The sequence below is a fragment of the Pyrgilauda ruficollis genome, unplaced genomic scaffold (assembly GCF_017590135.1).
Source record: "Pyrgilauda ruficollis isolate IOZ18807 unplaced genomic scaffold, ASM1759013v1 scaffold262, whole genome shotgun sequence".
Lineage (NCBI taxonomy): Eukaryota > Metazoa > Chordata > Aves > Passeriformes > Passeridae > Pyrgilauda > Pyrgilauda ruficollis.
This window is the reverse complement of record NW_024523956.1, coordinates 141,449-162,861: the sequence shown is the minus strand read 5'-3', so window position 1 is coordinate 162,861 and position 21,413 is coordinate 141,449. Positions and strand designations below refer to the sequence as shown.

At 56.1% G+C, this 21,413-nt stretch overlaps 1 protein-coding gene across 3 annotated transcripts in view; it reads left to right on the top strand.

The window, feature by feature from the left end:
• The window catches only part of LRFN5 (leucine rich repeat and fibronectin type III domain containing 5), a 44,922-nt gene extending 25,090 nt beyond the window's left edge, over positions 1–19,832 (top strand). For 2 of the 3 annotated variants that reach the window (XM_041471332.1, XM_041471331.1), the window contains exons 2-3: positions 8,997–10,404; positions 11,390–12,880. In XM_041471332.1, coding sequence (XP_041327266.1) covers positions 9,017–10,404; positions 11,390–12,311 — 2,310 coding nt within the window. In that variant the 5' untranslated portion in view covers positions 8,997–9,016 and the 3' untranslated portion in view covers positions 12,312–12,880. Of the gene's footprint in view, positions 1–8,996; positions 10,405–11,389; positions 12,881–19,411 lie in introns of those variants that run through there. The other variant, XM_041471333.1, reaches the window with a different exon arrangement.
• Positions 19,833–21,413: the final 1,581 nt, after the last annotated feature.

Sequence of the window (21,413 nt, the reverse complement as noted above, 5' to 3'; positions counted from 1 at the left end):
CCTGGAGCACCTGCTGCCCTTCCCACCCTCCTGGTGGTGCCTTCCATGAGCAGCCCTGGCAGCTGGCACTCGCCAGGCACCAGTGGGTATTTTACAATAAGAGGAGAATCCCAGATTTCCTTGTAAGGCTTGCCAGCACGTGGAGTGCTGCTGTTGGGGTGCTTGGGCAGGAGGGGCTGCAGGGACAGTGTGCAGGACAGTGTGCAGGACAGTGTGCAGGGACAGTGTGCAGGGACAGTGTGCAGGACAGTGTGCAGGGACAGTGTGCAGGGAGAGCTGCCTGTGCCAGGACAGGAGTGGGTGATGGGCTAGCGTGACTGGCACAGCTGGCACAGCTGGCACTGCTGGTGTCCTGCAGCAGTTAGCAGCAGTTGGGGTGTGCACCCTGAGCTTGGTGCACCCTCTGCTCGTGGCAGGACATGGCTGGTGCCCTTCCACCCCCTGCCCTGGGAGCCTCTGCCTGGGCAGCCTGCAGAGTGCCAGGGGCTGCACCAGGGTGGTGCTGCCCCTGAGGAGCCTCTTCCCCCACACCAGTGCTCTCCACGTGTCCCTCTGAGCCAGACCTGTGGCTGGAGGGTGTGCGTTGGGGCGTGCAGGGCCACCATGGCTACCTCACCTTCCCATAGCACCTGGGAATGTATGGCTGTGGAACAGAGGGATAGAGGAATGGCAGAGAAAATCCCTTCTCATCCCTTCCCTTGTGTTGTGTTTTGATGTTGCAAAAACAGTTTTTAAAATGCCACAATACCCCAATACAATACAAATGTTTGGGTAAGTTAAAAGCCGCCTTGTTTAAACAATTATTCACTTAGGCCTGCTCCTTTTGGAAGCTGCATGGCTGATGCTGATGTTGGTGTCAGTGCTTGGCATATCTGTGTAATATTTGGTACAGGAACTGCTCAGGAGCTGGAAAGCTTTGTATAGCGAGTCATGGAGTGGTTTGGGTTGGAGGGGCCTTAAATGTCCTGGTGTTCTGACCTTAAAACACAGTGTGTGTGTACCACTACACCTGAGATGCTTTTCGGTGACATCCCCCTGTGCAGAGCTCTGGCCCTGACTCCTGCACTGCACGGGGGCTGTGGGTGCAGGGCTGGTGGGTTCAGGGGATGAGGTTGGAAGCTGTCTCTGGCACTGGCAGCCCTGGGCTGGGGTTTGGGAGGGGGCTGCAGCCGGGCTGGGAGCTCTTGGGTGCAGGCAGTGGGGCTGTGCTGCTTTCCCTGTGTTCCATACCACTGCAGGCATGATTCCTGGGGCCTGGAGGAAAGGAAGAGGATGGAATTCCTGATGCACATTTTATAGAGGGGGCCAGGAAAGTGGAGCAGCCTGTCCATCTGTCTGTACCTGTGGTGTCCACAGAGCCTGGCTGGCTGGCACATGGACCAGCGGCCCTGGGTGCTGGTGGCCATCAGGGCACAAGGACAGTCCTGAGTGGTGACAGACGGTGCCAGCGGTATGTGCTGCTTGTACGGGGCCAGAGCTGCCTTGGGAGGCTGGTGCTCCCTGCTGCTGGGCTGGGAGATGCACTGCTGAGACCTTCTGCCCCAGGTAAAGAGCCCAGCCTGGCTCCGGGCTGTGCCTGCAAAGCTCCAGGTGGTTTCACAGCTCCATCACTCGCTGGGCGTGACAGTGGGCGAGATGGGAGTGCTGAGCTGTCCCTCAGAAAGGGGAGGTGATCTCTCCATGTGTGCTTTATCACAGGATGTTCTCAGGCGCTGCTCTGTTTTGTGCTTGGCTCAGTGCTTGGTTCAGGCCCTCTCCCCATCCACGCAGCAGCAGCAGGAGGTGCCCCCAGCCCGGGCCGTGCCATCCCCCAGCGTTTCCTCACGGCACAGCTATTAATACCTCAGCGAGCTGCAGTCGTGCTCTGCTGCTTGACTCATCCCGTGGATCACTCTGGGCTCTCGTCTGTGCTAGCAAAGCCTCGGTGAGCTGCCTGCAGTGCAGCCCCGCGCTGTGGGAGCCCCTGTGCTCGGCCCTCGGCTTTGGCCTGGGGCAGGAGCCCTCACGGGTGGCTGTGGGCTCGGGGCCTGCCAGCAGCAGGCGAGCAGGAGGAGTGCTGGAAGGGGCAGGAGGAATGGAGTGCTGGAAGGGGCAGGAGGAGTGCCGGAAGGGGCAGGAGGAGTGCAGTGCTGGAAGGGGCAGGAGGAATGGAGTGCTGGAAGGGGCAGGAGGAGTCCTGGAAGGGGCAGGAGGAGTGCTGGAAGGGTCAGGAGGAGTGCCGGAAGGGGCAGGAGGCACCCTGGGAGCGTGCTGGAAGGGTGCACCCCAAGGGCCACTTGTCTGCTGCTGTCAGGCCACAGTGCTGGGAGTGCTGTGTGCTCAGAGCCGCTCGCTGGGACACCTGTGGGGCATGGCAGGGAGCAGAATGAGAAGGGAGAGGAATGAAATCCCTGGGAATGCCGTGTCTGTGCTGCCCTGGCTGTGCTGGCCCCAGGCCACTGTCCCAGGGCAGCAGGCAGCAGTGCTGCAGGCCGGGCCCAGGGCCGTGTTGGGCGCTCACTCCCCGAGTGCAGCATCCTGACCCTGCCCGTGCCTCCTGGGAAGGCTCCAGCATCCCTGTGAACATGCAGGACAGGGGTGCTGTGTCAGCAGCAGTGGAGGGACAATGCCTGCAATGTGCCCATGTCCCTGCTTCTGCTGGAAGCACTCCGGCTGTGACATGTGCACTGCTGCAGGAACCCCGTGGGGTTTTCACCTTTCCGAGCACTTAGCTTTGTTAGTGTTGTCTGCTGCAGACAATGTGGAGCAATTCTAAAATAAAGTGCTTTAAAAAAAGGATATTCTCTTTTTCTCCTCGATTTCTGAACTTTATGGGCATGTTTTGAAGCTGTGTATTGCAAGGGCAAGTGCTGAAGCTGTTTATTGTGTAGAAGACAGGGGAAACTCAGCAAAAATCCAGAAACTGAGCTTTTGAGGAAGGAACATACGTTATGTCAGGAGAGGCATTATCCCTATATCAGCTGGCAGCACTGCCCCTGGCCCTCACTTTGGGCCCCTTGCTCCTGCTTCTGAGATTCCCAGAGCTCTGAGGGGTTCATGGCTGTTTGAAGCCCTTTAACTGGGACCAGGGTACAGGATTTCCCAGTCTCATGGCCCCCCATGTGGATTCGCCTGTCCAGTCCTATAGCAAGTGTCAAACGTGGTGGCCTTGTGGTCCTGGCTGGTGCTCCTGGGTGCTGATCCTGGCCAGCTCAGCATTGGGCGGCTAGCACAGCCCCCAGAGCAAACCCCTGGGTCAGGTGCTTTGATTCAAATGGTTTTTTTCTCAGGCACTTTGTTTCCAATTCAGCAAAACCCTTTGACCTGTTTACAAACCACTGACTTTTGTGAAACAGAAGCTCCTTGTTCTCCAATTCACTGGTCCCAGCAGCTGGAGTGCCACAGATCCCAGAATCTCCTTTTGCACACCAAATTCTGGCTACGGGGTGCCTGTGGTGGCAGGTGCTGTGATTTCCCTTCCTCCATCCCCAGCAGATGAACATCATCAGCTTCCAGACTATTTTTTCCTCCATCACGAAGCTGAATTTGCAGACTCTGAGAATCCTGGGTGGATTCCTTCCCACCAGTCCTCCTGGATGGGTGGGAAGGGCAGCCAGTAGCTCTGTTATGGCCTCAGCAGTGACAGATGATGTCTGAGGCAGGCCCTGAGCTGGCAGCTGGCTGCAGCAGCTCTGTGTGCACACTGGGCATCCCAACAGGAACTGGATGTAGTGGAAGTTGTTTGCTAATTAATGTCTGTCTTATGGATTCTTCTGCTCCCACATGTTGTGTGATCCACAATATGTAAATAACCCTTTGGAGCACTGGGCACAATGGCAGATGCTGCACTTCATATCCCAGAAAGGAGGAGGCAAACCCCCAGCATGCTGGGCACAAGGAGCCATCACATTACGTGGCATTTCAGTCCTGGGTTCCTTGGATCCATTCCAGGCAGGAATTTCAAATTCATTAGCCCTTCCCCTGACCTCTGTCTGCTGCTAGAACAGGTGGGTAGTTATTCCCACGGGCTGCTGCTGACTGGGTGCCAGGCTGTGCCTGCTGCTGGCCCTGGCAGTGCTGGCAGGGGCTCAGAACAGCTGTGCCCACCGGGCTGGGCTTACTCTGGCCATTCCCAGCAGCTGTCACAGGTTTGTGGTGGGAGTCTGCCCTGAGGAGGTGCTGGCCAGAGGGTCTGTGTGTGCCGCAGGATGCAGCAGGGGCTGTGGGGGCTGTGGGTGGGTGGCTCCTCTGGAAGTGCTGGAAATCCTCTAGTGGGTCTCACAGAGCCACGTGTGGTGCTGGAGATGGGGAGTGCCCCAACTGTCCCTACACCCTGCCTGTGTGTGGGCTGGGTCCCATGCCAGCTCAGGGCTCCTCCTCTCTGCAGGGATGGCTGTTCTGCAGCTGCCAGGGCTGGGCTGGCATGTGCCTGGCATCCGTGGGGAGGGAGCTGGAATGGGCTGGAATGGAATGCAGGTCTGTGCTCCACTGGGCTGGGCTGGGCTGGGCTGGGATGGAGATGTGTGTTCCAGAGCTGGAATGGGCTGGAATGGAATGGAGTTCTTTGTTCCACAGCTGGGCTGCAATGGAGTTCTGTGTTCCAGAGCTGGAATGGAGGTGTGTGTTCCAGAGCTGGAATGGGCTGGAATGGAATGGAGTTCTTTGTTCCAGAGCTGGGCTGCAATGGAGGTCTGTGTTCCACAGCTGGGCTGGAATGGAGTTCTGTGTTCTAGAGCTGGAATGGAGTTCTGTGTTCCAGAGCTGGAATGGAGTTCTGTGTTCCATAGATGGGCTGCAATGGAGGTCTGTGTTCCAGAGGTGGGCTGGGCTGGAATGGAGTTCTGTGTTCCAGAGCTGCAATGGAGGTCTGTGATCCAGAGGTGGGCTGGGCTGGAATGGAGGTGTGTGTTCCAGAGCTGGGCTGGAGGTGGTGTGAAGGCCAGAAGACCTGTGGGAAACACCTGGCAGGGGAAGGACCATGGGAGTGTCACCCACTGTGCGGGGATGTCCCACCTGAGAGTGGCCGGGGGAAGGTGGGCAGGGGTGACAGCGCTGGAGGGGTCCCTGCCTCCATGAACCCTGGCCCTGCCCAACCACTGTCAGACCTCCTCCATACCTCAGAAGTGGGAAGCAGAGGGAGCTTCCTCTGCTCAGAGACAGGAGCAGTGGTCTGGGGACTCCAGCCGAGGGGGGAACAGTGGGGGGCTCCCAGCCCCCCCAGTGTGCTGGGGCTCACAGGTTCCTGGCTCTTTGGAGTTCCCACTCTGTGTGACCATAAGCCATGCAGCCCACAGCAACTCGAACTTAGGTTTTATAGACAGATGAATAACTCAAAATGATCAAATGTAGCAACAGAATGGATGTAAAGAGCAGTATATGTGAGAGGCTTTTTTTGTGAATCACAAATGTCGCATGAAGAGCTGACTACCCTTGTCCTATTGCAGGCACCGAGCAGTAAATGAGCAATGCCCACCTTCCCAGGAAGCTGGCATTTGTTTTATATATGAATGCAGTTTCCTTTCTGTTTTGTTATGTTTCAAAGCAAGTAATGAGAATCACATATTGCTTTCATTAGTCAAAAAGGTGTTTTCTGCAATGAGCTCTAAGCCATGTCAGCGCTGCTATCTCTGCAAATTATCTGTGTGGGGGATGAGGTATGTTGGGAGAGGAGGGGACACATGTCCAGGCTGACTTTCAGCAGGTGTGGTTTTTGATGGCTGTCCTCCTAAGCCGCCAGCTCCTGCAGCTGGTGGTGTTGTCTAGAATGTCTCAGTGGTGGGGCACAGCCACAAGGCTGCTGCACTGAGCACTCTGGGAGGAAATGCTCTGTGTTTTTTCAGCAAGGAGGTGAAATGTTTCCCTGCAGCAAGGGATGATGCCCAGGCTGGGGAGGATGGGCTGTCTCCATTCCTGCACACCTGGGGCACCAGCTTCCTCATGTAGATCCAGGCGTGGCTTTGCTGTTTCCATCAGCTGAGGCATCCAGATGCCAGATCCTCACTGGTCTGCATTGCAGTCAGGGCTGGTGGGTGCTCAGCACTCTGATCACCAGGACCTCTCTTCAAGCACTCCATGCTCTGAGGGCTCAGTCCCTCCTCCTAGTTCAGTGTCATTGGCAGACGTATGTGGGGTGCACTCAGCTCCCTGCCCAGGTCACTGGGAGACACGGGAGAGGACTGTCCCTAAACCCGAGTCATGGGGCACAGTGCTGGCAACTGGCCTTGCCAGAGGGCAGGTCTTGCCCCATTTACTGCAGCCCCTTGAGCCTGATGTTCACTGATGGCATTGCATCCAGCTCTGGCCATATGCTGGGCATTCGACCTGAGCATATTGACGCAGACGATATCCAAAACTCTCTTAACATCCAAAAAACCCACCTCTGCTGGTAGGTAACTTTGTGGTGACCTTGTCATCCCAGCTGTTGTTTACGTTGTTTCATCTTGTAATGGCATTTCCAAACTCATGAACTTGCTGATTTGGGCTTGAGCTTGTGTTAGTCTTGGGTAGCTGTAGCAATGGACTAGGCTGGATCCAGGCACATGATTTCATCATAGCCATGAATCTAAACTGGCAGCCTTAAGTCAGCAAATTTAAGTGAGCGTGGTGTCCCCAGCCAAGGCTGTCCAGGGACCCCAGTGGCTGTGCTGCAGGTGCCCTGAGCTGCTGAGCCTGCTCCAATCTAGTCCTTACCAGATGTACATTAAAGGAGCAAAGTCCCACCTGGAAAGGACAGGTGACAGTCCCTGGCCGTGAAGTGCAGCTGCTGGTTTGGGAAGTGGCTGGTGGGTGACACCAGTGGGGTCTGGAGGCTGCAGCAGGCAGTTTCCTTCACTGCTTGACACTGCCATTCTCCTCCAGGTCCTTGTCACCTGCAGGGCCACCCTGATTTGCAGTGCAGTCATGAAAGTGAGTCCGCAGAACATACCTGAATACTGCCATGGCACTTTGCTTTTTGCCACAAGTCATGGCAGCAGGAATGGTGCTGGTTATGCTGGTTGTGGGAGCAGCTCCCAGCACTGCCCACAGCAGCAGGCTCTGCTTTGGACTGCAGTAGCAGGCTTTTATTTTTCTAGTGGGAATTCAAAAGTTGGAGTAGTCCTGAACACTTGCAGTCCCCAGAAGTATCAGGAAAAAGTAAATTGATTGTGCTGAAAAGCAGGGTTTAGGGCTGGTATTTTCACTAATAATTTTGCTGCCTCTGCTTGCACGGCACCACAGATTTGGTTTGGTTTACGGATGGATCGGACAACAGGAGCAATAATTGTTGTTCTGAGGTTAAATGTCTTTAAATATCAATGACGTTTCAAGAGTTCTGGTTCTGGCTAGCTGTGAAACTGTATTTTAGCTGAGCTTCGTTAATGCATCTCTGGGGTGGTAATGGGTCTGAGTAATCTGATCTGAACACGTATAATTGTGCCGGTCCCAAAGGGAGCTGAGTGCTTCAGTGTCAGTGTGGAGCCCCTCTGAGCACCGCTGCTCACAATGGCACAGGTTCCCTCAGACACGTGGGTGCTTTGCACGGGACCGTGCTCCCGCCTGTTCCAGGGAGGAGCAGCCCAGCCCTCCCAGCTGCCCTGCCGGGAAGCCTTTGGGTCACCTCAGGGTGATCTCGCTGAGCTGCGTGGGCACTGCTGCTGGCGGCCCTGCTCCCACTTGCCACCAGGAGCGGGCCTGGCAGCGTCAGCGATAAAGCTGATTGAACCGCTGGGCTTTCCAGGGGGAGCCGGAAAGCTGTGATCAGCTAAAATTAGCCCAAGATCCATTTTTATTTAGATCTCTGTTGTGGGGGCTTTTCTTGGGTTTTTTCTTTTGTTTTGTTTTGGTTTTTTGGTGTTTTGTTTTTTTTTTTTTTTTTTTTTTTTTTTTTTTCTTTTAAAACCTTCAATTTAATAACTACTGACTAGAAAGAAAAGCATCCATGACAAGGAACTAAAAAAAAAAAATAGAATACAATAAAGTGTTTTGGCATAAGCTGGAGAAAAGAGCATTTAGTATAAGGATGCAAGGTAAAGGTTCATTTTTGATTTCCAAACTGTCACAGAAAATAAACAAGATGATGTCATATGGGGCCAGTGGAACTGTTTCCAAGGTCAAATCCACAGAGAAAATGATGAAGTTGCTTGAATTCCTTCATCAGCTCTTTTCTGCTTGTTCTGAAACATCCAAAAGTTATTTCCCTCCAAATGTTCTCCACTGATGTAACATTTGCTAGATTCTGGTCGAGTTTGCAGGTCACTACTGTTATTATACAAATCAATACATGCCCATATATCTTCCCAGAAAGTTATTTTAAAACTGAGGGACTTGTTTTGCTTTGGGTATTTTTTTTTTTGTTTGTTTGTTCGGTTGTTTTTTTCTTGTTTTGTTTTGTTTTTGTGGGTTTTTTAATATTCACTTTTTTTTTTTTTTTTTTTTTGTGTTTTTGGTTTTTTTTTTTTTTTTTTTTTTTTTTTTTTGTTTCATTTTGTTTTATTTGCATTTTTGGGTTTTGAATGACATAAATTTAGCTCCTTCTGAGTTTATTCTGAAAATAGCATTAAGAGCTTAAATGTTCAGTGGAGATAGACCCATTGAGCTGCTGTGATTTCAAGGCCACTGAGAGTTTCAGCTTAGCAAGTGAAGCACACATGAACCACTCTTCATTTTCTGTACCTGAACATTTGTCACTATGGCCAGCAGCCTGGGAGGTCGTGGGCTCTGCTGGGATGTGGAGGTGCGCTGGGAAAGAGGATGGGCTCTAGCAGGAGGGGCCCGAGGGGCGGCTTCCCAATCGCTTTGTCACTTGTATGCGGTGTGTATCCATGGAGCTGCAAACATCCCTGACTCTCAGCTGTACTCCTGGCAGGCACTCTTGTGTCAGGATGGGGGGATGGAGAAAAGCGAGGTAACACAGGGAGGGTGACTCGCTGCTACCTGAACTTCAGTTCCATGGTTTAACCACAGACTGTCTGTCTTGGCTTTTTTATTATGTCCATATTATCTCACAGAGACTAACCATTGTTTGCTCTCCCTTGCAGGCTCTTGAATCTGTTCTACAATGGAAAAACTGCTTTTGTTTCTGCTGTTCATTGGCGTAGCGGTGCGAGCTCAGATCTGCCCCAAGCGCTGCGTCTGTCAGATCTTGTCTCCGAACCTCGCCACCCTCTGTGCCAAGAAAGGGCTCTTGTTTGTTCCTCCCAACATTGACAGGAGGACCGTGGAGCTGCGCCTGGCAGACAACTTTGTTACAAACATTAAAAGGAAAGACTTTGCCAACATGACCAGCCTGGTGGACCTGACGCTGTCCCGGAATACAATCAGTTTTATCACACCTCACGCGTTTGCCGACCTGCGCAATTTGCGGGCTCTGCATTTGAACAGCAACCGATTGACTAAGATCACTAATGACATGTTCAGTGGGCTCTCCAATCTCCACCACTTGATACTGAACAACAATCAGCTGACTTTAATTTCTTCCACAGCTTTCGATGATGTTTTAGCTCTCGAGGAATTGGATTTGTCTTACAACAATCTGGAAACCATCCCTTGGGATGCCGTTGAGAAAATGGTCAGTTTGCACACTCTCAGTCTTGACCACAACATGATTGACCATATTCCTAAGGGGACCTTCTCCCACCTCCACAAGATGACCAGGCTGGACGTCACATCCAACAAACTGCAGAAGCTGCCGCCTGATCCGCTCTTCCAGCGCGCTCAGGTGCTGGCAACCTCAGGAATTATCAGCCCCTCGACATTTGCGCTGAGCTTTGGTGGGAACCCCTTGCATTGCAACTGTGAGCTTTTGTGGCTGAGGCGCCTTTCCAGGGAGGATGACCTGGAGACCTGTGCCTCTCCTACCCTGCTGTCTGGCCGGTACTTCTGGTCGATCCCTGAGGAGGAGTTCCTGTGCGAGCCCCCGCTCATCACCCGGCACACCCACGAGCTGCGGGTGCTGGAGGGGCAGCGGGCAGCCCTGCGCTGCAAGGCCCGGGGCGACCCCGAGCCAGCAATCCATTGGATTTCACCCGAGGGCAAACTGATTTCCAACGCGACCAGGTCCACGGTGTACGACAACGGGACGCTCGACATCCTTATCACCACGGTGAAGGACACGGGCTCCTTCACCTGCATTGCTTCCAACCCAGCGGGGGAGGCCACGCAGACGGTGGACCTGCACATCATCAAACTCCCCCACTTGCTGAACAGCACAAACCACATCCACGAGCCTGACCCAGGCTCCTCGGATATCTCCACATCCACCAAGTCGGGCTCCAATGCGAGCAGTAGCAACGGGGATACTAAAGTCAGCCAGGATAAGAAGGTGGTCGTCGCGGAAGCGACGTCCTCCACGGCTCTGCTGAAATTCAATTTTCAGAGGAATATACCTGGGATACGTATGTTTCAAATCCAGTACAATGGTACTTACGATGACTCCCTTGTTTACAGGTAAGGCAGCCCCAGCCTGCGCATGTGGGACCGTGCTGGGTGCTTGGTGCTGGCGTGTGGCCTTGGCCTGGGCAGCCCCTCTGCTGGAGTTCCTGTGCTGTGCCAGCTGAGCAGAGCCCAGCCCCGGCAGCTCATGGTGGGAGCCTCAGGAAGGACTCGTGCCATTTCTACTCACAAATGGGAAAATTACTTATAACAGTGTTATTTTTAGATAATCCAAGTGGATCTCTAATCCTCTGAACTGATCTGAGAAGGGTTGTGAAGGTAGATGGATTAAATGGTTCCTAATATGCTCAGCTTTGTGGAAGCACAGGGAGGACAATGTCTGTGACCATGTTCCTCACAGCACTTTCTGGTGATGCCCATGCTGGAGAAGTACAGGGGGACTCTGTGCTGCCAGGTGTGACTGTTGTACCCTTCAGCACTGGCTTTGCTTGGTCATTTCTTCTGTGAATTTCTTTATCCATTACTAGGACAAGGGATACTGGCTTTAAACTGAAAGAAGGTAGATGTAGGTCAGATAACTGAAAAAAATTCTTCCCTGTGAGGACAGTGAGACCCTGGCACAGGTTCCTCAGAGAAGCTGTGGCTGCCCCATCCATGGAAGTGTCCAAGGCCAGGCTGGACAGGGCCTGGAGCAGCCTTGTCTGTTGGAAGGTGTCCGTGCCCATGGCAGGAGGGTGACCTAGATGGTCTTTAAATGTTGCTTCCAACCCAGGCCATTCTGTGATCCTGTGATTCCACGTTTTTGATGTGGTGGTTCTAATGGGGGGCTCTGCCATGCTGAGCTGTGCCAGGGGCCTTGGCAGTGACTGCTGCTACATGGAAGGCCAGGCAGGAGCTGCTGGGGGATGGAGATCAGCCCCACGGGGACAGTGGGCAGACAAGCCGTGGTGGTGCCCAGCATGGCCGGGGCTGCTCCACAGGGTGGGAAGGTGCCGGTGTGTCCTCCAGGTTCATTCACACTGGTTTCCTTCTCCCCCAGAATGATACCTCCCACGAGCAAAACCTTTCTGGTCAACAACCTGGCTGCGGGGACGATGTACGACCTGTGCGTGCTGGCCATCTACGACGACGGGATCACCTCGCTGACGGCCACCAGAGTGGTGGGCTGCACACAGTTCACCACCGAGCAGGATTACGTGCGCTGCCACTTCATGCAGTCCCAGTTCCTGGGTGGGACCATGATTATCATCATTGGTGGGATCATTGTGGCGTCCGTGCTCGTGTTCATCATCATCCTCATGATCCGCTACAAGGTGTGTAACAACAACGGGCAGCAGAAGGCCACCAAGGTCAGCAACGTGTACTCGCAGACGAACGGGGCTCAGATCCAGGGCTGCAGCGGGGTGCTGTCGCAGTCCCTGTCCAAGCAGGCTCTCGGGCACGAGGAGGGCATCCAGTGCTGCAAGGCTGCCAGCGATGGTGTGACGCAGTCACCGGACGCCGGCTCCAGCCAGGACTCAGCCACCACTACCTCCGCTTTGCCTCCGGCCTGGACTTCCAGCACTTCCCTGTCGCAGAAGCAGAAGCGAAAGTCGGGGCCAAAGCCCGGCAGCGAGCCGCAGGGCGAGGCTGGCGGCAGCACCGAGCCCCAGAACTCGAACAGGAATAACTCCACGGCCCTGCAGCTAGCCAGCCGCGCCCCTGACGCGGCCCCCACGTACAAAAGAGCACAATCAAAGCCAAGTAAGTTCCTCACGCTGCCGGCCGACGCGTCCCGAGCCAAGCGCCGGCGGTCGCTGGGCGGCGAGCTGCTGGAGCCCCGCGGCGCCGGCGCCGGCGGCCTGCGCTCCAAACGGAGCCTGTCCATGAACGGGATGCCGGTCCAGGCAGACTGCGCCGGGGCCGATAGCGGAAAAGCAACTTTCTCCAGTTCTGAGTGGATATTGGAAAGCACTGTGTGACCTGCTTTTTTTTTTCTTTTTTCTTTTTTTTTTTTTTTTAATTTTTATTTTAACCAAAACCACCAAACATTGTGTGAAACTCCCTTTCCCAGGGAATTGGATTTGGATGTCCACTGCTGTCTCGCTGATTAATGGCTTGTTCATGCGGGGTTCTGTATAAGCCACCCAGTGCACACGGGGGTTTATTTAGTTTTCGTTTGGTTTTATTTAATATCAAAACCGAAGGCAACATTCAGAGATTAAAAAAAAAAAAAAAAAAAGGAAAAAAAGATTAAGGGGCGAAAAAAAGCACGAAACAGCACCAGTGCCTTCCCTGCTCTAGGACTGGCTTCCTGGTTCTGCGGTAGCAGAAAACAAAAGAGAGAGTTTTCACAGAAAAAGCCTTTTATAAAGGAAATGCAATTTCCTCCAAGCTAACAAATAACCACTTCTGGATCAATCAGTAAAATGATATTTTTTAAACCGGTCAGACTGTACATTTCTTTTCCGTGACAATGGTGTTGCCTTTGTTTTTAGGCAGATGCTGTACAGGAGCAACAACGCTGTGTTGTTATGTTGTGTAAAATAAAATATTCACTCGGTACGCCAGCCAGCCTCGCGGTGACTGCCCTGCCGGAGCCGGGCCGAGCCTTGGTGCTGCAGAGCTCCCACCGTGGGGCTGGGAGGAGCACGAGGAGCACCAGGCTGTGGGTCCATCCCCTTGTGCCGGCTCTGGCTGGCCGGGGCTGCTGGAGCAGCGGGGTCACCCTGAGAGGTGCCTGACCCCGTCCCAGAGCACCCAGACCCCGCCGTGCAGGCAGAGCCCTGACCTGCAGCCCTGGGGAGGGAGCGGGGCTGGGCACCCCGGGGGGCTGGGCACAGCTCAGCGGGGCCCTGAGCGGGGCCACAGGCAGCCAGGTGGGCAGGCAGGAGGGCAGGCAGGTGGGCAGGGAGGTGGGCAGGTGGGAAGGCAGGTGGGCAGGTGGGAAGGCAGGTGGGCAGGTGGGCAGCCAGGTGGGCAGCCAGGTGGGCAGGTGGGAAGGCAGGTGGGCAGGCAGGTGGGCAGCCAGGTGGGCAGCCAGGTGGGCAGGTGGGCAGGCAGGTGGGCAGGCAGGTGGCAGGCAGGTGGGTAGGCTAGTGGGCAGGTAGGTGGGCAGGCAGGAGGGCAGGCAGGAGGGCAGGTGGCCAGGCAGGTGGGTAGGCAGGCAGGAAGGTGGGAAGGCAGGTGGCAGGTGGGCAGGTAAGTGGGCAGGCAGGTGGGAAGGCAGGTGGGCAGGAGGACAGGCAGGTGGGCAGGCAGGAGGGCAGGCAGGAGGGCAGGTGGCCAGGCAGGTGGGTAGGCAGGCAGGAAGGTGGGAAGGCAGGTGGCAGGTGGCCAGGCAGGTGGCCAAACAGGTGGGCAGGTGGGCAGAAAGGTGGGAAGGCAGGTGGGCAGGTGGGCAAGTAGGTGGGCAGGCAGGTGGGCAGGTAGGAGGGCAGGCAGGAGGGCAGGTGGCCGGGCAGGTGGCCAGGCAGGTGGGTAGGTAGGCAGGAAGGTGGGAAGGCAGGTGGGAAGGCAGGAGGGCAGGAGGACAGGCAGGTGGGCAGGCAGGGCTGCAGCTGGCAGGGTCACAGCCATTCAGCACCTCAGCTGGTCAGGTGATGATGGCCATCTCCTGCTGTCCTAGACTCCTGGGCCATATTTCCTCAGAACTTTATGGTTTGGTCCAGTTCTTTTCAGTCCCTGGGTGCACTGAGGGCCTGGAAGATGATGGTCTCACCTTTAAGCTGCTCCTAATTGCGGTGCCTGTGGGATAGAGTGATTTTGAGCCACTCTGTAGGCACAGAGCCCCACAGCAGCAGGGGACAGCAGGCACAAATTTCGTTGTGTGAATGGCAGCTGCTCTGCTCACTGTAAAGGGAAGCCTGCAATTAATATTAATTAAACTCATATGATCATCATATTCAAATTAGAGACAGCTTAACTCTGAATATTTGAGCACTGTGCATTCTCAGATGCCAAATAACAGGTTCAAGATGGGCTTTGTGGCCATAAAAGTGAGAGAATAGTTAAATTTCATACCCTGTATGCTTGTTCTTGGGGGCACAGTAACTCGGGCAGGTGCCTGAGGCCAGCCTGGCTCCACCCAGGGCAGCAGCTGGCCCCAGGGCAGTTGTGGGGGAACATCTCACAGTGGGGAACAGCCCCTGGCACCCCATCTGTGTCCTGGGACTCTGCAGTGAGGGGCTGGTGCTCTTGGCCAGTGTGGGTTGCTCTGAGTGATTTTATTGCCTGTCATAGAAGAACAAAGTCAATGAGGGTGGTGTAAAGGACCTAAAAGGAAGAGGCTGCTTCTTTTTTAGAAACCCATTTTGCTTCCCTCAGGAAATGCAGAGACCAAATAGGAAACAAAGTCTCAAAATGAGAAAACCTGCTTCCTGCTGGAAAAGTTAAAAAAATTACAATAAATCCCTCCTTGGATTGCTCTGGGAACCCATGAGCGCTGCAGGAACAGAAGGGAGCTATTAAATAACATGCTGTCGAGGACAGGCTGCTCTGTCCAGGGTCTGGCAGTCTGATGAGAAGGGCTTTGCCCAGTGTGGGTCAAACGTGAAGGTCCGAGCTCCAGTGGGGGACTGTGCTGGCAGAGGCACCTTCCTCCTACCCTGGGGTACAGGGAGAGTGCCAGAGGTTTGCTGTGGAGTGGTTGGGTTTAATCATGTATTTTAAAAACATCAAATGACAATGCTTTTATATGTTGTCTAAAACTGGACCTAAATCTGTGTGATGTTTTGTGAAAGTGCTAAAATACTAATGGTGTTTTGTGGTTTAAGGGAGTTTATTTTTATATTTGTAATTTTTCACTCAAAGGAATAATTTTCTAAGCACTGCAGCTGATGTTCTGTCCATGGTGCCTCTGTGTCAAGCAGTGTACAGGGACCATATGGCCCTGTGTTTGGTTTATTCTCTGCTGATAGTGCAGGAAAGGGGATCTGGGCAGCCTCGAGTTCCTCTTGTGCCAGCTTCTCTCCCTGGCTGAGAGGATCATTCATCCCTTGGGAAAGCCCTGGGCATGGAATCATCCATGCCCACTGGAATAAATGTGCAGTGGGACATTTGTTTTATTAAGGCTTGATTCAAAGTGTGGGAAGCCTCATGAAGGAGGAAATTCTCTGTCCTTTCTGTTCTGCAAAAACCGTAGGTTGCCAACTGTGAGACAGAAAAAGTGCTGAGATGCTCCTGGATCAGAATAACCCCAGGTTATTACCCCAGACTGGGATAACTCCTCAGCACAGGTGATGGACGGGGGTGCGACGTGCTGTGGCCCCAGCAGCACCCCCAGCTGGGACACGAGCCCAGGGTGCCTCCCTGCCCCTCAGGCATCGCCGGCCCAGCTGGGCTCCGTGTGCTGCTGCTCGGCTGTAGCTGATCTGGGATTCTAGCCTGAGAGCGTCTTTATTCACAGGTGCTGCTTCAGGAACTTCTTGGCTCTTCCTGCAGCGGCTGGAGCACAGGGCTGTGCCCAGGCCCTCCCTGGAGATGGGCTCTGTGGGGCTGCTGGGCTGGGCTGGGCAGGAGCTGGTCTTGTGCTGTGTCTGTGTGTCTGTGTGTCTGTCTGGGCAGGAGCTGGCTCTTGTGCTGTGTCTGTGTGTCTGTGTGTCTGGGCAGGAGCTGGCTGTTCTGTCTGTGTCTGTGCTGCCTTCCTGCCGTGTCCAGGCGTGTCCTTGCCCTGGGTGCGTGGTGCTGCTCCGCTCTGCTGCCAGCGTGGCTCTGTTCCTGCAGCGTGTCCCCGTGCCAGCCCTGCCGTGTGCCCGCTGCTCTGTGGCCATGGAGAGGGAGCTGCAGAGCACAGCCGTGTGTCCTGTGCACGGGGAGGGGACACAGCTCCGGGCACCCTGCACGGCCGGGGCACGCTGCCCGCCCGAGAGCTCCTGGCACGAGCTGCTCGGCCCTGCTGCAGCAGAGCTGCTGGAGCCATGTGCCAGCAGCACGGGGGGCTCCTGCCTGCCAGGGACCACGGCAGCCCTGCTGGGCATTGCTCTGGGAGCATCCCACACCGAGGAGTGGCACAGAACCCTGGTGGGTGCACAGGCCTGGGCAGAGTGTGTGCCCTCCGTGTGCCATGGCCAGAGTGTGCCGAGGCCTTGGTGGGCACCCAGCTCAGAGGGGGCACCCTGCTTCCTTGGGAATGGCTTCAAACCAGGAGTAACGGCTACAGCAGCCACCAGGATCACTTCTCTGCCCATCAACCAAGGGGGAGCGGAGCCTCAGCGATGCTGGAGCTTTGGGGGCACTGGAGACTGAGCAGTGCCACTCGCAGCATAGTCACACCTGTCAGCACTGTGGTCACTCAGGAACATTCACCTCCCTGCTCCAGGTGCTGCTGCCCAAAAGCTGCACTAGCAGCAGCCACGGAGTTGCACGGTGCCTTCTCCTGGCAGTAATGTTAATGTTGGTCAGAGTTCTGGTTTGAAAGCAGCAAACTGGCCAGTCCGTGGGTCCTGCTTACAAATTATGTGGTTCTCCTGTTTCCCCTTTGCAAATGTGTCCCTGTGTGTCTGGCTGTGTGTTGGGTGCTGGGCCTGGGTCAGAGCCTGTGCTGCCAGACCACACCGTGCTGGATTGTCACCCACGAGGGCTGTCACCCACCGTGGCTGTCACTGTGCCCGCTGCTCTGTGGCCATGGAGAGGGAGCTGCAGAGCACAGCAGTGTGTCCTGTGCACGGGGAGGGGACACAGCTCCGGGCACCCTGCACGGCCGGGGCACGCTGCCCGCCCGAGAGCTCCTGGCACGAGCTGCTCGGCCCTGCTGCAGCAGAGCTGCTGGAGCCATGTGCCAGCAGCACGGGGGGCTCCTGCCTGCCAGGGACCACGGCAGCCCTGCTGGGCATTGCTCTGGGAGCATCCCACACCGAGGAGTGGCACAGAACCCTGGTGGGTGCACAGGCCTGGGCAGAGTGTGTGCCCTCCGTGTGCCATGGCCAGAGTGTGCCGAGGCCATGGTGGGCACCCAGCTCAGAGGGGGCACCCTGCTTCCTTGGGAATGGCTTCAAACCAGGAGTAACGGCTACAGCAGCCACCAGGATCACTTCTCTGCCCATCAACCAAGGGGGAGCGGAGCCTCAGCGATGCTGGAGCTTTGGGGGCACTGGAGACTGAGCAGTGCCACTCGCAGCATAGTCACACCTGTCAGCACTGTGGTCACTCAGGAACATTCACCTCCCTGCTCCAGGTGCTGCTGCCCAAAAGCTGCACTAGCAGCAGCCACGGAGTTGCACGGTGCCTTCTCCTGGCAGTAATGTTAATGTTGGTCAGAGTTCTGGTTTGAAAGCAGCAAACTGGCCAGTCCGTGGGTCCTGCTTACAAATTATGTGGTTCTCCTGTTTCCCCTTTGCAAATGTGTCCCTGTGTGCCTGGCTGTGTGTTGGGTGCTGGGCCTGGGTCAGAGCCTGTGCTGCCAGACCACGCCGTACTGGATTGTCACCCACCGTGGCTGTCACCCACCGTGGCTGTCACCCACCAGGGCCCCTCAGCACAGCTGGGGCTCCCCGCAGGCCAAGCACCAGTCCTTGGCCACTGTTCTGTGGTGCTGCAGCCCTTGTGACTGTGGAATTGTCCCTGGGGACATCAAGCACTGCAGAGGGGTCTGGCTGTGCCAGCCCAGCTGCTCAGCAGCAGCTTGTCCACCCTTCAGTGCCAGGAGTGGGGTGGTGCATGTCAGCAGGCACGGAGTGCCAGGAAAACCAGCTCTGTGGGTAGGAGCACCTGTGCCCTGTCCCTGGGAGTGGCTGTGCTCTGGGCAGTGGCTGGGCTCTGGGCAGTGGCTGGGCTCTGGGCAGTGGCTGGGCTCTGCACAGTGGCTGGGCTCTGCTCAGGGGCTGGGCTCTGCACAGTGGCTGTGCTCTGGGCAGTGGCTGGGCTCTGCACAGTGGCTGGGCTCTGGGCAGTGGCTGGGCTCTGCACAGTGGCTGGGCTCTGGGCAGTGGCTCTGCCCCATGGGCTGTCCCTGTGCCCTGGGGCTGGTGTGGGGCAGGACAGTGACACATGGCACACCCTCACTGCGGTGACCTTTCCTCATGCACTCAGACCTCAGGAAGGTGGGCGCTGTGTCTGTGCCCACCTGCTGCTCTGCTCTGGTGTCCCCAGCTCTGCGTGAACCCCTGGCAGTGTGCGGAGCTGGAGTCCCTGCCTGGGCAAAGGCTGGGCCAGTGCAAGGGCAGAAGCAAATCTAGAAAAGGGAGAAGTCTCTGGTTCTGGAACAATGAGCTTTGCTGGTTCTGCTGGGGGTTTTGGGGGTTGTCTTGTTGGATTTTCCCTGAAGCAGCAGCAGCAGTGCTGTGCCTGAACTCCCTGATGGTGACAAGACTTGTGGCAGAGGTCTGGGTGGGGACATTGGGTACTGTTAGCCCTGTTTCTTGTTAGCCCAGTGGCACCAGTCTCCTGCCAGCCCAGTCTCCTGCCAGCCCAGTCTCCTGTTAGCCCAGTCTCCTGCCAGCCCTGTCTCCTGCCAGCTCTGTCTCCTGTTAGCCCTGTCTCCTGTCAGCCCAGTCTCCTGTTAGCCCTGTCTCCTGCCAGCCCTTGTCCTGTTAGCTATGTCTCCTGCCAGCTCTGTCTCCTGTTAGCCCAGTCTCCTGTTAGCCCAGTCTCCTGTTAGCCCTGTCTCCTGTTAGCTATGTCTCCTGCCAGCCCAGTCTCCTGCCAGCCCAGTCTCCTGTTAGCCCTGTCTCCTGCCAGCCCTTGTCCTGTTAGCTATGTCTCCTGCCAGCTCTGTCTCCTGTTAGCCCAGTCTCCTGTTAGCCCAGTCTCCTGTTAGCCCTGTCTCCTGTTAGCCCTTGTCCTGTTAGCTGCCATGCTCTGCTGCCCCAGCCCTGCAGTGCACAGAGCACCAAGACAGTGTGTGCCAGGGCCAAGGGCAGGGTCTGCTGCTGCTTCTGCCCAGGCTGGCTCTGTGGCAGCTCTGGGACCCTTGGAGCAGTGCCCAGCTGGCTGTGCAGCAGTTCTGGGACTGTCAGTGGCTGCTGTGCCCAGGCTGGCCCACGGCAGCTCCTGCTGTGGTCCCACACCAGCGTGGCCTTGGCCACGGGCAGGGCTGATGCTGCTCCTCGTCCCCTCACTGTCTCTGTTCTGTCTCTTTGCGCAGAAGCCGGGGCCCCTCCGCAGGACACCAGCCCTTCTGCACTCCCCGAAATCGCTGCCACCGATGTTGTTACTCGGCAGAAAACAATCCGGTTCCACCTCTCCGAGGACTGACGTTTGGCTCCGCACTCACCCTCCGAAACCTTTACTTGAAGCTGCGGCCGAGGCCGCGGGGCCGTCAAGGTCGGCTGCCTCGATAAACTGTCTTCCCCCTCACAGGTTTCCCATCTCCCATCTGCCACCTAAACTCTAAAATACCTGTTTTTTCTGGTGTCCAAGTTTTTTATAGCTAAAAATTATGACGAAAAGTCTGGTGGCAACAGCTGCAGTCCCAGTCATGTTCCATGTTGCCAGTGGTGAGGTCACGAGCTGTAAACACGGTAGCTTCAATCACTTGAACAAATAAATGTTTTACTACAACGGCATGGGCATCTTAGTTGATCCACGGGGTTGTGCCTGGCAGGTTGGTTGATCCAGAGACACTCCATGGTGCCCAGAGACTGTGCGCACAGGGAGCCCCGCGGTGCCTGGGGTCTGTGCCCACATGTGAACCCCATGGTGTCTGGGATCTGTGCCCACATAGGGACCCCACGGTGCCCAGGGTCTGTGCCCACAGAGGGAGCCCACGGTGCCCGGGGTCTGTGCCCACAGGAACCCCGTGGTGCCCGGGGTCTGTGCCCATATAGGGACCCCATAGCCCAGTCTCCTGTTAGCCCAGTCTCCTGCCAGCCCAGTCTCCTGCCAGCCCAGTCTCCTGTTAGCTATGTCTCCTGCCAGCCCGGTCTCCTGTAGCTGCCATGCTCTGCTGCCCCAGCCCTGCAGTGCACAGAGCACCAAGACAGTGTGTGCCAGGGCCAAGGGCAGGGTCTGCTGCTGCTTCTGCCCAGGCTGGCTCTGTGGCAGCTCTGGGACCCTTGGAGCAGTGCCCAGCTGGCTGTGCAGCAGTTCTGGGACTGTCAGTGGCTGCTGTGCCCAGGCTGGCCCACGGCAGCTCCTGCTGTGGTCCCACACCAGCGTGGCCTTGGCCACGGGCAGGGCTGATGCTGCTCCTCGTCCCCTCACTGTCTCTGTTCTGTCTCTTTGCGCAGAAGCCGGGGCCCCTCCGCAGGACACCAGCCCTTCTGCACTCCCCGAAATCGCTGCCACCGATGTTGTTACTCGGCAGAAAACAATCCGGTTCCACCTCTCCGAGGACTGACGTTTGGCTCCGCACTCACCCTCCGAAACCTTTACTTGAAGCTGCGGCCGAGGCCGCGGGGCCGTCAAGGTCGGCTGCCTCGATAAACTGTCTTCCCCCTCACAGGTTTCCCATCTCCCATCTGCCACCTAAACTCTAAAATACCTGTTTTTTCTGGTGTCCAAGTTTTTTATAGCTAAAAATTATGACGAAAAGTCTGGTGGCAACAGCTGCAGTCCCAGTCATGTTCCATGTTGCCAGTGGTGAGGTCACGAGCTGTAAACACGGTAGCTTCAATCACTTGAACAAATAAATGTTTTACTACAACGGCATGGGCATCTTAGTTGATCCACGGGGTTGTGCCTGGCAGGTTGGTTGATCCAGAGAGACTCCATGGTGCCCAGAGACTGTGCGCACAGGGAGCCCCGCGGTGCCTGGGGTCTGTGCCCACATGTGAACCCCATGGTGTCTGGGATCTGTGCCCACATAGGGACCCCACGGTGCCTGGGGTCTGTGCCCACAGGGAGCCCATGGTGCCTGGGGTCTGTGCCCACATAGGGACCCCACGGTGCCCGGGGTCTGTGCCCACAGAGGGAGCCCACGGTGCCCGGGGTCTGTGCCCATATAGGGACCCCACGGTGCCCAGGGTCTGTGCCCATATAGGGACCCCACGGTGCCCGGGGTCATGGTGCCCGGCTCCAGGTGCTCAGGCAGGCTGTGTGAGGTCGGGCTGGGCACTGCAGACTGATGTGGCTGATTCCGGTGTCTCTGGGCAGTGAGCTGTGCCTGGCTGCAGCCCCAGCTCGCTGCCCTTGGTGCCACTGGCCCG